Source organism: Strigops habroptila, chromosome 21, assembly GCF_004027225.2.
Source record: "Strigops habroptila isolate Jane chromosome 21, bStrHab1.2.pri, whole genome shotgun sequence".
Classification (NCBI taxonomy): Eukaryota; Metazoa; Chordata; class Aves; order Psittaciformes; family Psittacidae; genus Strigops; species Strigops habroptila.
Window position 1 is genome coordinate 4,722,625 of NC_044297.2, and position 13,545 is coordinate 4,736,169.

Below are 13,545 nucleotides of genomic sequence, written 5' to 3' on the forward strand. Positions count from 1 at the left end.
CCAGCAAGGGAGCAACAAGGGGCAAAGAAGGAGGCTGAGGTTTGGCTGTGACCCCATGGATCCATGGGGATGGGTGTCCTGAGCAAGAGGGAGAAGCAAGCAGCCAGGAAGCCCGTGGGAGCCAAGACACCACCAAAGGGCGTAGACTCCTGCCAGGGATCTCCAATCAGGCCCGGGAGGCTTGGCTGCCTGCCCTATAAATGCAGAGCCAGGAGGGTGGGAAGCCCGTGAGCCTCTGGGCAGGGAGAGGAAGAGGAGCATGAGTGCCAGGGTGCTCCCCGCAAGGAGGCAGAGAGCAGCCAGCAGCACCCTGGCAGGGATGAGCTGCACCCCGGCAGCAGCCCAGCACGCCGTGCCCATCGCCTCCAGGCCCCGGACATCCTTCCTCATCCAAGACATCCTCTGGGATGGGGCAGAACAGGGAGAGCAGCCGGAGAGGGGCAAGAGCAGAGGATTTGGCAGCCAGGATGGGGAGCCAGGGGCAGCCGCAGTGGAGAGGAGCAAGGGCAGTTCTGCCCTGGGAGCTGCCCCAGGGCATCCCACCAGGAGCCCTCATCCTCCAGGAGCATCCCAAGCCCAAGGGACACCCCATGAAGCAGACACAGGTAAGGGGGTGGAAGCTCCTGGCTGGGGAATGGATCAGTAGTGGTTATGCTTGAGTCAAGGGTAACCCTCTGCAAGGGGCAGGATCCAGACCCAGCTGCTGGAGCCAAATAAGTCGTGCTTTAAATACCATGAGTATCTGTGCTCTAGGAGGGGGAAAGAAAGAGGAATAGCAGCAATGTAATAGCAAACCTTCCACCGGGCGCTTCAAATAGCTCAAAGGACTGAATCTGCCTAAAACACCATTTAAAAATAAAACCCAATCGATGCATTTCTATGATTTCCTGGGAAATAAAGTTCCCTTCAATCCACGAGGTGCCCAGCAAAGGCACCGTGGGCTGCCAGCCCAGAGAGGCAGCTTGTGCCCACCCTTTATGCCACCGCAGCGGAGCTCATGGGTGCCTCTGGTCCTCTGAATGTTCCCGTGTTGAATTTGTGCTGTTTGAAGCTGGGTTCAGCTTCTCTGTGTGCTCAGCCCTGATTTCCCAGCCTTTACCTCCATATATCCTGTGGTTTAACAGTAACCTGCTCCTCTTGCCACAGCATCCCTTTCTAGCGTGTAACTCCCAAATTCCTTGCAGGAATAACATTTCACTGCGGAAGCAACACACTGAAAACCACACTCGGAAGCAAATCTTTTTGCCTGTTGCCTCTTGTGTTGCAGCAGCACGAGCACAGTCGGGGCTGCAGGAGGGGATTTGGCCTTTCCTTGCCCAAGCAGCCCTTGGGCTGAGCTGCACCAGCCAAAAAGGCAGTTTTGAACTCTCTAGTGACTGGCTCTTGCATGCTACGACAGCCCTTGCCAGGGGAATGTTGGCTTTATGTTTCAGTGCTGTGAGAAGGAGTTTCTACATAAAAGCAAGTTCAGAAACAGCCACCAGGCTGGGGCTTATGAAAATCATTAAAAGCTGCACCAGATCTCCCAGAAAGCTGCTTGTGTAAATCAGAGCAGCTCCGGGGATTTCAGTGGGACAACCGTGATTTACACAAGCTGGGAGTTAAGCCCGATGTTTCTATCTTGAGCGTTGTGTTCACATCTTAAGAAAATAGACTAAGAAATAACTAAAGGGAAAAAACTCAATTGGCCTATTTCCATCCCAAGCTGGGGAAAAAGGAGCTCACTGCGTAACTAAAGTGACTTGAGAAGGTTTAACAGTTATATGTGATGCTTTCCAGGGAGCTCAGCACCTTTGTGGGTCGTGGCTCAGGTGCCATAAGAAATAAGTTGGAGGCAAACGCTGAGATGCTGCTTTGGAGCTGCAGTTCAAGGCCAGGTCTGCAGTTATATTTGTAAAGCCAGGCCTGAAGGTTTAAAAGTCTGCCCTAAAATTTCTTGCCATTGCCTTGGAACTGTGAGAGTGAATAGGGAGGGATTTATTTCCAATGCTTTCTCACTGCAGCCTGCTCTCAGCTGTACTAATTCCCCATTTCTGAGCTGTCCTTTGTAACTTGAGGACAGAAACTTGTTCTCTTTGGGGAATCAGGATTTTCCCATAGGTACAGGAGGACATTTCAAACAAGTGCCTTCATAGTATGAATTCTGCAATAAAAATCTCCAGAGCTGTTGATGCCACACTGTACATAACAATAGTACTCAGGCAGACCTCCACCAGCACTGAAAAACAGCCCTGATTTATTTGAGTCCCTTGAATGTATATTCATATTGAATGGCAGCGATGGGGCAGCCACAGCTTCTCTGGGCACCCTGTGTCAGTGTCCCACCACCCTCACAGGGAAGAACTTTTCCCTAAGATCTCCTCTCAGTCTCCCTTCTGGCAGGTTAAAGCCATCCCCCTTGTCCTGCCCTTGTCCAAAGTCTCTCTCCAGGAACATACATCACTATTTCTATCTCTGGAAGGGGAAAATCAAGAGACTGGGGCTCTTTCCAAGCAGGTAACTCCCATCTCTTTCCTCCCACAGACGCCACAGCGGAGCCCTACCCGTCAGATTGTGCCCCCCCGCTGCAGTCCCGGCCCATGGCCCCGTGTCCCCCCAAGCAGGCAAAGCGCTCACGGGCAGCATTTTCCCACAGCCAAGTCATCGAACTGGAGAGGAAATTCAGCCACCAGAGGTACCTGTCTGCCCCCGAGCGGGCCCGCCTGGCCCGGACCCTGCAGCTCACCGAGACCCAGGTCAAGATCTGGTTCCAGAACAGGAGGTATAAAACCAAACGGAAACAGGTCGCCTCCGAAATCACCAGACTGGACACACAGAAAGCAGCCGAGCTCCACGGAGCATCCCTGCTGGCGCTGCGGGGCGGCTGGCACTACCTGCCCTGCCTCTATTACCTGAGTGGCTGGAGCCCTGTGTGGTAGCAGCTCCTTGTTGTAAGCAGAAAGCATCCTTTTCTCTTAAACGTGGTAGAGGGTTTAATACTGCATTGCTTTTTCTAGTGTTAATTAACACCCTGCTCGCAGTAATGATCAGCATCTAGTTGCCGTACAAGCCTCTCTTGTTGCTAACAGAAAAAGAACCTAAAAAGAGCTCCAACCTCTCCCCCCCTCCCCCCCCCCCCGCCGAATTTTAATTCAGCACATTTGATATCACAGTTATGAGGTGGAACTGCAGCTGTAAAACACTGCAGGCATTTTGGGGGGCAGAAAGGGATGGTCCAGCCCTGGAGACAGTGATGAACCCTCTCTGCGCCTCCTAAATCACCTGTGCCCACCAAGAGGGCAAAAGGCAAACTGCAGATCCTGGGCTGGCACCGATTCCTGGAATGGTTTGGGTTGAAGGGACCTTAAAGCTCATCCAGTTCCAAGCCCCTGCCACAGGCAGGGACACCTTCCACTAGAGCAGGTTGCTCCAAGCCCCCATTCAACACAGAATCACAGAATCAGCCAGGTTGGAAAAGATCTTTAAGATCATCAAGTCCAACCATTACTCCAGCACTGCCAAGTCCACCATTAAACCATGTCACTAAGGGCCTTGTCTACACGGTTTGTGAACACTTCCAGGGACAGTGACTCCAGCACTTGGAGATGCTTGAAAAGGTTGTAAACACCACCAGGGATGTGGCAGCCACAGCTTCTCAGGGGGTATGGCCCCAGCTTGGCCACGTGGGCCAAGTATGATCTAAAAATTAGACTTAAAAAAATCATAAAAAGCAAGAAAAATGCATTTCTGCCATTGATACCATCATGGTTCATGGTCCCAGAAGGGACTTAGAGCCCCCCCCAGACTTCTGCATGCTGTCAGGCAGCACCACAGCCTCAACCCTGGGTAATTCATGTGGCTTTTGGGATGAACTAAACCCCTTTCTGCTATGAGGGATAGCAACCTGAAGTGCCTCATAGCCCCAGCTCACCCCCACCCAAACCCATCCCTCTGCCTTTGGATGCTGAGATGCCAACTGCTGCTGCTTGTGCCTTGAGAAGCCAAACCAGCACCCTCGGGAACACGGACAATAGCACAATGACAGATGAGTTTTGCATATCCGGGTGTTGCTGCTGTTTGAACATTCCCATATAAGCTATTTAAAATAGCAACAGCTCCAAGAGCTCAACGCTCCCGTCAGCTTCCAAAGCAGAAAACTCCCTGTTTGCCACTGAAACCAGCTCGAACCCAGCGTCAGGACATCAGGACAGCAAGAGGATAAGATCTTTACAAGTGATTTCTTAGTGAGACAACAATTCGCACTGGCAGAGTAGCAAAGATTGGGGGTTTTTTGCAACTAATCATACTTAAAACTTGAGATGTCACTAAATCCATGGGACAAAGTGTAAAAATAAATGAGATTTCCAAGAGAAGAAACATCAACTGCTTTTTCTCACTTGTGTAGTTCAGCAAAGCTCTGCTGGAACACAGAATCCTCTGGAACAAAACAGAAGTGGAGGTTTCTTCCCTATGAACCACCAGAAATGTCCCTGTGGTGCCTGTTCTTTCTGACAGAGAATTAAAAATCACACTGGGAAATACAGACAATTAAACAAGAACCTGCTTCGATCTGCCCCTTTAAACAAGATTATTTGGCAACTGATCTTTTGCCTTGCCAATAGACTCAGATGGTGCAAGCTCACAAAGATGAAGCTGCTGGGGGATGTGGATGAGGGAGGGCAGGGAGGGGAGAACGTGCAAACTGAAGCCCTTTGCAGTAGATATTCATGTGCTCTTGCTATCAAAGCCGCTTGCTCAATTTGGAGGACAACCAGTTGCTTTCTAATAGCCTGAAAGTAACCCTTAATATCTCGAGAGAACATTTCCCTTCCAGCTCCTGCTCTCCGATGCTGCGTGTCCCCAGTGCCTCGAAGCAGACGGCTCCCCTGCACTGTTGCAATGTGTTTCAAACCCAGCCCTGCTGCTTATCCACTTTGCACTTTGCTTATCCACTGCTTGGAACAACAAAATAAAGTCCTTCTGGCCTCAAAGCCAAGCCCCCGCAGGGCACAGATCCCTCTCCACGGGCAGGAGGTCCTGCCAAACCTCAGGATGCTGCTTAAATCAATGCAGAGACGTTAAATGTGCACCAAATACAGTGGATTAGTAGCTCTGACCACCCCAGAGCTGCCCCTGAATAGGGATCACAGCGCATCCTTTGCACAGGCAGCAGAAGAGCAGCAGGGATGGGCACATAACATTGGGAAGGACTGAACTGGGCTGGGAAAAATCAGATCTAAACTGAAAATTAGCTGTAAACTGAACATCTTGGATGCTTCTTTGGGAAAATGTGTCTTAGCTGCTTCTTTTTACCCACTGCTGGTTTATAACCAGCAAAATACCCTTCTTGCTGCTTCAACACCCGACTGCTTGTAGTTAACTCTGCTGGCACAAAGCAAGCCCAGTGCAAATAGTTGCTATTTTTGTACATATTTTTTGATACTATTTCATCTGATGTGTGTTGTCCTTTGGAATAAAGAGCACAGAGTCTTTATTGAAAACAAGCTGCCTCCATGGGGTTTTTGCCCTGGGTTTGGGGTTTCTTTTGACCCTGTTTCTGACCATGGGTGTCCCACCAGTGACCGACTGTTGCAGATGCTGCACCCAAGTGAGTTTTGTGCAATGAATTGCTGTAAGCAACAGTTCACGAGGTGGGAAATCATTCATTGCTGTTTCTAGCATCCTTTGCACAGGCTGCACTCATGCAGCCAAGTATAGAGTGTCTGAGCATCCTCTAATCCCATTTACCATCTGATGAACATGAAACAAGTGACTACTTCCCAAAAGTAAGAGCTTATATAGTGAAGTAGTTTCTTTATCACCCCAAAATTACCCGTAATCCCACAGTTTAAACACAATCCCAGTGGCCTCCGGAGTTTTGCACTACAAGCACCGCTCCCAGGTTTTATTTCTGCCCCTGTCTTCCACTCCTGCAACCACATCAGCACAAGCAGGGCAGTGTCGGGCTCCATAGACCATAAGAAGAATCTGTCCTGGAAGCTGCCAGTGTGAATGTTTCCCCTCATACAGAGGTGGAGAGGGACCAACCTTGGGCACACACTCCCTCCCTTCTGCTGTTGGCAGCAGCAGCTTTTCCCAAATGGAAAGCAAAGTGCAATAACTACCATTGCACCCAGCTTGAAAAGCTTTAAAAGAGGAAAAAAAAAAAAAAAAAAAAAATCAAAGCCAAAGCAAGCATTAAGATGGCAAAATGAGCAGGTTCTGGGTCAGACATTGGTGCTGCTTGGAGGCAGGGATGCTGGCAGCAGCTCCAGCTCCTTTGCAGCCTCTGCCATGGAGAAACATCTTGGCTGTGTCCCCCCTGCAGCAAGCACTGCCCTCCCTCCTCTCCTTTCCAACCCTTCTCTCTACAACCCCCAAGTGGTTTCTTTATGGGCAGAAGATCGACTTCCAGTTGGTTTTTCCTTTTCTTGTTCAAGCACAAAGCACAAGGACAAAAAAGAAGGGCTGTGCCATTTGGATAACCAAACCGTCGGAGAGTGTTACAGCATTAATCACAGTGGGAATGACATGGCAGGCTTTTGCAGCGATAAATAGCCCCTTGATTCATAAAGAAAAGAACCCCCCCCCCCAACTATGGAGACTTGGAGTTTTAATGAGCCTTAACAAAGGAGAACTCCTGTTTGTACACAACTAGAAACAGAAAGCATCATTTAATGTCTGTCAATTAGTGTCACGCTCCGCCGCTAATGCATCCATCAAGATTAAACAGCTTCTAATGCTGACATAACATTTACACTGCTTTGTGCCAAATCGTTTATTTCAAGCTAGGGAAAAAAAAAAGGAAGGAAAGAAAGAAAGAAAAAAGGCTGCCTTTGGATAATGTAACTGTTGACTAACATTTGCATGCAGTAAACCACATACTTGGCAAGGACTCGCAGGACTCGGGCCAAGAAAAATCTTCAACTTGACCTACACAACATTTGCAAAGCAGAGCAGTGGGAACAAGTTTGCTACATGGAGCTAAATAGGGGATGGAAAATGCAAGGACACTCAAAGGCCGGGCTGCACCAGGCTGGTGTTTCCCCCTGGTTTTGGTATCAGTTAGTACAAAGATGCTTTGGAGGGAAATGCAGAAAACCTTTCAGCAATGAGCACTGGGATGTGCCTTTTGGGACATGCGGATGCTTCCCAAGGGAAGAGGCAAACTAAGCCATAAAGCACAAGGATTTAGAGCTCTTAAAACCCCTGAGGACTTCCAATATTTACTATTCTCATTGTAGGTGCTCTTGTCATCCACAGAAATGCTTTATCCCCTTCTAATCCAGCTAGAGCCTCTGTGGCAAGGCCATCCTGTGACAGGGAGTCCCATGGCCCATTTCAGGCTACTGGACCACTTGGTGCTTCCCCCTGCTCCTTGAGCCATCCTGGCAACAGCAATGCCAAAGGGGGGACAGGGAAAAGCTGAGAGGCAGAGCCATCAAGGCAGATTTTCATCGTGATAGACAGCTGCTGGGGAAAGAAAAGGGGGAAAGAAGAATAAGTACTTCGGAGATGTGGAAAACCACAGCTTTATAGATTGGCATTCCCATGGGAAACTCCTTTGCTGCCTCTCTCAAAAATCCAAGGCACATTCCTCCTCTTTCTTCTATTATGGTCTGGGCACTATTTATTAAGAACAGCCAAATGAGGAGAGAAATCCACAGCAAAGAGCCCTGGAAGTGCTTCCAAAGCCGCCCGTCTGCAGGAATTTACGGCGGCGCACTCACAGAAGGGAAAGTCGGGAGATAAGACAAGTATTTTTACAGGAAAAGGAGTCAGGAGAGAAGCAAATATGGGTGGGTTTGTGCTGAAATGCTCTGGTCTTGGAAGAAAAAGGAAACAGGGCCAAGAAAAAGGCTTTTGGAGTCGGGTACCAGGTGCGTGAGCAGAGGGATTCAGGCTCCTTGCTGTATCCCCCAGCCCAAGATAGGAAAGGGAGGGTGTCACCATGGTCACCTCACTACAGCCATGGACCCCCCAGCAATGCCCTTCTTGGGAGCAGGGAGGGGGAAAGCCATGGAAGGAGCTGCAGCATCTGTGCTCTGCCTCCATCTGCACAGCACGGGGGAGTTGGCTGGCTGTGGTAGGGAGAGCAAGGACATAAGGGAGGCTCTGGCCCCAACGGGACATTCCCACTGGATAGTGCCGGAGCTGGGGGGGGAAATCTCTGCAGAGTCAGCGGGGGAGGATGCTCACAGTGCTGTAGCTGTTGGTTTTCCCCCATTGCATTCCCACTTCAGGCTCTTTGCAGCACTAGGGTTTGGGTCTCCAAGGGACATCAGCCAAGCACGGTCTCTCCAGTTCTCCTTCTCATACAGAGCCTTTTGGGGCAACCAGATTCCCAGGAAAGCAGGTTTATTCCAGACTCCAGGTGGGATAACCTCGGAGTGAGGCCAACCTCCCCTCAGCCGTGTACATCCCCATCGAGCCCTGACTCCTCCTGAGCCTCCCAGAGATATTCCCAGCTTTTAAGGCTGAGTTTCCAATGCACTTTGATTTTACATCCTCTGTGTCTAACAGTCTGTGTCGCCCAGATCAGGGCAAAGGAGGAGAAAGGGACCCCATCCTGAAGAGCCCACGGTCCCCAAGAGAAGGTAAAACCAGGGATATCAGTAAAGCCTCCGCGGTACTTTTCCATGGCCCAGGAGGCAAACGGGGTCCTGCTCACACCGCACCAGAAAGCAAAGGGATTAGCACAAGTCTCTCTGCAAACAGAGCCTGGGTGGGGGCACCCAGTGCTCCTCACCACTCCCCTCAGAATAAATGACTGGGTTACCTGGTGAAACTGAGCTCTATAGAAGCAGTTATTCATTTTGGAGCCATCGGTTGGGCAAAGGCCAAAGCCCCCCCAAAGGCCAGATGTTGCCCTCAAGCATGTGCAGAGGTTTCCCCCCCCCTCAGGCTGGATCTGGAGCAAGCAGAACATGGGCTCCCTTTATACCTAGATAATATTAATCCTTCTTCTAGACTCTGAGTGCTGCAGCAGCCGGGAGCTCTGCCAGTGTCTATGGGATCTGTGTGCTGCGAGGGATGGTCACGTACAAAGCAGGGCGATGCAGATTGCTCAGCTCCCAGGCGAGTTTCCATGATGAAACAGAGTTTTCCCCAAATACCAGTGTTCTAGTGTGGATATCCACGCTGCTCCCCCAGCAAGAAGCTGCCTGCATCAACTTTTTCCCCTAGAACAAGACTTCTCCATGAGGTTTTATCCTTCAGCCCTTTAAAAAGAGGGAATAGAGATAACCTCCAAGTTGGCACCAATCCTGCACTGCTCCTGAAGCCTCCATACGAAACCACCACAGGGCTTAGTTCGCAGAAACAGGATGTATTTGATGACATGAAGGGGTACCAGAGCTGGAATGATTCAGCTCTTTACCCATCTCAACTCAAGAGCCAGCCACTCAGCTGAATTAAACAAAATGGAGATGGTCAGTGCTAAACCAAACATTCCTAGCCCCAGGACTGCATCCCAAAGGCACAGCCTGGTCCCCATCAGCACAGCCAATGTGGAACATTGGGGCTTTTCATGCCAACTAATAGGTAAATGGAGAATATTAGGGCAAAAATCCTGGAGCATCTGAGGCACCACAAAGCAGCCTCATGCCTGGGCACGAAACAGCAAGCTAAGTACCAAGACATCATCTAATCGAGGGTCTGGAGCTTTCAGGCTTCAGAAGAGGGACCAAAATCTGATTTGTGACACCAAAATCTGCTTAATTTCACCCCAATTTTGTGCCCAGCAAGACACGGGGCCACTCTTTGCTCTCTGCAGCTTTCCCCCAGGTTCCCAACCCCAACAACCTCGGGCATCATTATCAGATGACCAATATTTCACCCTTCTGTGCTGAGAGGCGTTTTACTGGGTGTTGATGGCACATCAACCCTCCTCATCCTCTATTTGCGGTGGTGAAAGGAGGAATTACTGCAGTATTTATCTACCACACTCTCTTGCACCAGGAGATTCTGCAACTCCTTTGCAAAGCAGCCCTGGGGCACTGATCATGTTAAAACCCACTTGCTAAAACCACCACAGGGGGCAAAGCTTTAAAGCAAATAAAACAATAGGAATTTAGAAATGAAGGTGCTTGATGTACTCGGAGGGTTGAATTGAGCCGTGGTTGTGTCAGGGCTGTGCTGGCTAGTGCAGACCTGCAGTTCTGAGCAGTTTTGGGAGGGTTTAGTTTTTTGCACGCAATAACAAATAGACTTTTGGTGTGTAAATCACAGCAGGTGAAAAGCAAACAGGGGGAAAGCCTGACTTTCCTCCTCCCACCATGCTACTCACAGCAGTAAGCAAAGCAAAGGTGAGAATGCTGCACTGGGGATGTATATTGTTCACTGGGGGTAAGGGAGCTGCTTCATTCCAGGACCAAAAGCCTCATGGCCAAAACCTGGCAATATTTGGGGCTGGAATTACATTCACTTCCTCCACAGCCATTCATATCCAGGGCTTGGCCACTCAATGCTCCACAAGAGATTTACACCTGCAGAGCCTGGTGGAAAACACTTACCTGTTGTACAAAAGGATCCCTTGTCTCTTAAAAGGAATTAAATCTTATGGATAAATACAAGCGGGTTTATTCCCTTTGTGGACAACTGTGGCAGAATAAGATAGTGACTAAAGGTGTGGCCGGAAAACCTTTCACTCCATAGCCTGCGTCTTGTCACCCAAGGTAAATACACAGCTTAATGAAATTTCAAGAGGGAAAAGGTGAGATATTTGCCTTTATGTTGATTACCCTCTAAAGCAGGAACAATATTTGAAGAGAAACAAAGATAATGATCATACGCGGTGAACAAACACAGCCTAGATCCTGGATTAATCCAATGACTTAAAAACCCAACCACTTTGGTGGCACAGGGGGAGCACCCATGTCCCATGGAGCACGTAGGCCTTGCACCCACCACTGGTCCTAATGTCTCTGCCAGAAGGACCCCTTAGATGGGATCTCCACACACTGTCCCAGGGACGTGGCCCCCACCAGCAGCATCATCCACATGTCCCAGGGAGCATTTAGCCTTTGGCATCCCGCTGCGTTCACAACTGATGCTCATGTTGCACCTTCCACCCTCCAGCAAAGCCTTCAGTTGCTACTTCTCCTTTCACCCATTACAGAGCTTATTTAATCCCTGCATCCTTGTTGACCCTTAGGAAAAGTACTACTTGGGAAGTCCATAAATCACAGACTGCACAGTAGCAGGGAGTTTATTTGCTGGTACCAACCCAAGGCTTCAATATAGGAGCAAGTGCTGAGCGCAGCAAAGTGAACACCTATTGGTCTTCACTACAGGAAATCCTGCAGGTTGAAGGAGTTGCTACGCTCTATCGGACACATACAACACATGTGGAAATACCCTCTAAAGGTATTTACACAATAAGCTGTACTGGTTCCAACAAAGCCATTAGTGTCAGTTAGAACATCGGATGCATTCCCAGAGCAAAACACCGGCCAGCCTGGAGGGAGATGGGGATATCTGTATCCCGGCTCTTAGCAAGTGCCACATGCCCATGGGTGGCACCTCCAGCAGCTCATTCCTCCTCCCAAGGAGCCATCCTGAAGGCTCGAAGGTGTTGGAGGAGCTGGGATGTCACCCTTGGGCTTTGCTTGCTCCTCTGCTGCTCTTGGTACCCACATGTCCCATGGGATGTGTCCCATCCTGCACGGCTGCAGGAATTCCCTATTTCCACTCTACAGCCATCAACAAGCCAGGCAGATGCCAGAGGTTTAAAGCAGAAAGGAGGAAGCAGAGATAACCATCAACATGATGTTTTGCAGAGGTTCCTTCAGCCTTTCTAGGAATCTCAGCCTCTCTCCATCCAAAGGAAAAATCATCCCTTTTTCCCAACCACAGCTTTTTCCTGCTAGGAAAACTGGGGCTCAGCCCATGCTTCCTTAATAAACAATCTCTCTTTACTTCTCTTAATAACCAGCCACATTCTCCATTGTTATTTGCAGCACTGGTAGGACACAGCACAGAAGCAGCATTTTGTGAAGTCAGACAACTTCTAAGCAAACCCAAACCAGAGAAAACAGAGGAAAAGTTTCATTTACTCACCAGGCAAGTGGAAGGAGAGCAGGCTGAAGCCTTTGGGATGTCACAGCTGACTGCATGTCTTCCTGTTGGGCAGGCGAGGAAAGCTTTTCCCAAGGGCACTGAGTCTCTTCTCACAGCATCTCAGTTTTCCTGGCTCTTTTCCCCTTTATTTCAGCAGATTTTGTTCAGAATTTTGACAGCCTTGAGTAAGTCAAGGGTAAAAATCCCTTCATCCCCCTGGGTCTAACAGAGATTATGTGGATGAGCAGGAATAGGTGCTATCAGCAAGTATAACCCCATAATTCACATCCTCCATAACCACACATCAGCCAAGCACAAAATCCCTTCCTATGCAGACACTATTTAGGGGCATCTCCCACTTCCTGAGGAATTACTGGGAATACGATGCAGCTGAATGGTGACTGTGATAAAGAGAAATGCAAAGTCCTCACCAGCCTTCATATAACCCCAGTATTTAGTGCTTAAAAAGCATGCATGAAGCATGTTACACACCTCACCCTTCAGGACTACCACATCTTTACTACATGGAGGAAGGGGAGTTCAATATTTACTCTGCAATACAAACAGGGATATAAACCTGTCAGAAACGTTTTTGCTGGGCATAAATAGCACTTTATCTTCTGATCTCATCTCCTTTGCTCATCAGGCAGGTGAGGCAGCAACGCTCCATTGCACCTTCTTGAGCTTTCACTGAAGGTTAAAAAGCAACTGGGAAAAGAGAAAGGGAAGAAAAGGTGAGAAAAGGAAAGTCCTTCTTCCTTTGGGGTGGACTGAGGACAGCAGCATCGTGCTGCTGCTTCCCTTTGCAGCCAGCCCTGACTCCTCAGGCAGGTGTTTGCTGCTGAACCCTGTGATTATCGCTATCATTCCCACCTCAGCTGCCTTTGCCTGTCCAGGAGGGGCTGGGGCATCCCAACAAAGGTTCATCTGTAGGATTTTAGGTGCATCTCTATTTGCTGCACCAGGAACACGCTGAAATCAGTGTTTCTGTATCACTGGAAGGTGCATACCCTGGGGATGAGCATCTATTCCAAACTAGACTGGTAGGAAACAAGTTCTGCTCCATTCCTTTGTCAAAACTACATGAGGCTGCTCCCAGAAGAATCCTTCAGACACAGCTCCAGAGTTTTAAAGCTGGAGATTCACTCCAAGGAGTTTCAGCTTCTTAAATCAGACATGCATTGTAAGCTGAAATGTGAAGACAATCTGGTTTTCATGCTGATTTGGAACAAGGACCATGTGGTTCTGCTGGGTTTATTAGAGGTGAAAAGGAGGGAAAGGACCTGGAGAAGCCCAGATCCTCCTGAAAATGTTGGAGAGAATCCAGTTTAGAAATAAGGCATGGGAGACTTCGGATGGACCAAAACCGATCAAACTTGGGCCAGAAAATCCCAAACAACTTCTGCCCCAAAAGAGGTGAGGAATTCCTTCTGCTTATGCACATATCCAAGACTTAGTAGAGTCTGTGGCACAAAACAAGCTGCTTGGGCACCCCCCAGCCCGGCA

The 13,545-nt window shown here is 49.2% G+C and overlaps 1 protein-coding gene across 1 annotated transcript; it reads left to right on the plus strand.

Annotated features, from left to right (window-relative positions):
- The first annotated feature begins 259 nt into the window (after nt 1–259).
- On the plus strand, nt 260–2,918 carry NKX3-1 (NK3 homeobox 1). Its single transcript, XM_030510271.1, has 2 exons — nt 260–605; nt 2,533–2,918. Exons 1-2 carry the CDS (start codon nt 260–262, stop codon nt 2,916–2,918), a joined length of 732 nt encoding a protein of 243 aa, XP_030366131.1.
- The last annotated feature ends 10,627 nt before the right edge of the window (nt 2,919–13,545 follow it).

Coding starts and splice junctions, on each gene's coding strand:
- NKX3-1 (XM_030510271.1), top strand. CDS start 260: ATGAGTGCCAGGGTGCTCCCCGCAAGGAGGCAGAGAGCAGCCAGCAGC. Junction 606..2,532: donor ACCCCATGAAGCAGACACAG/GTAAGGGGGTGG, acceptor CAGACGCCACAG/CGGAGCCCTACCCGTCAGAT.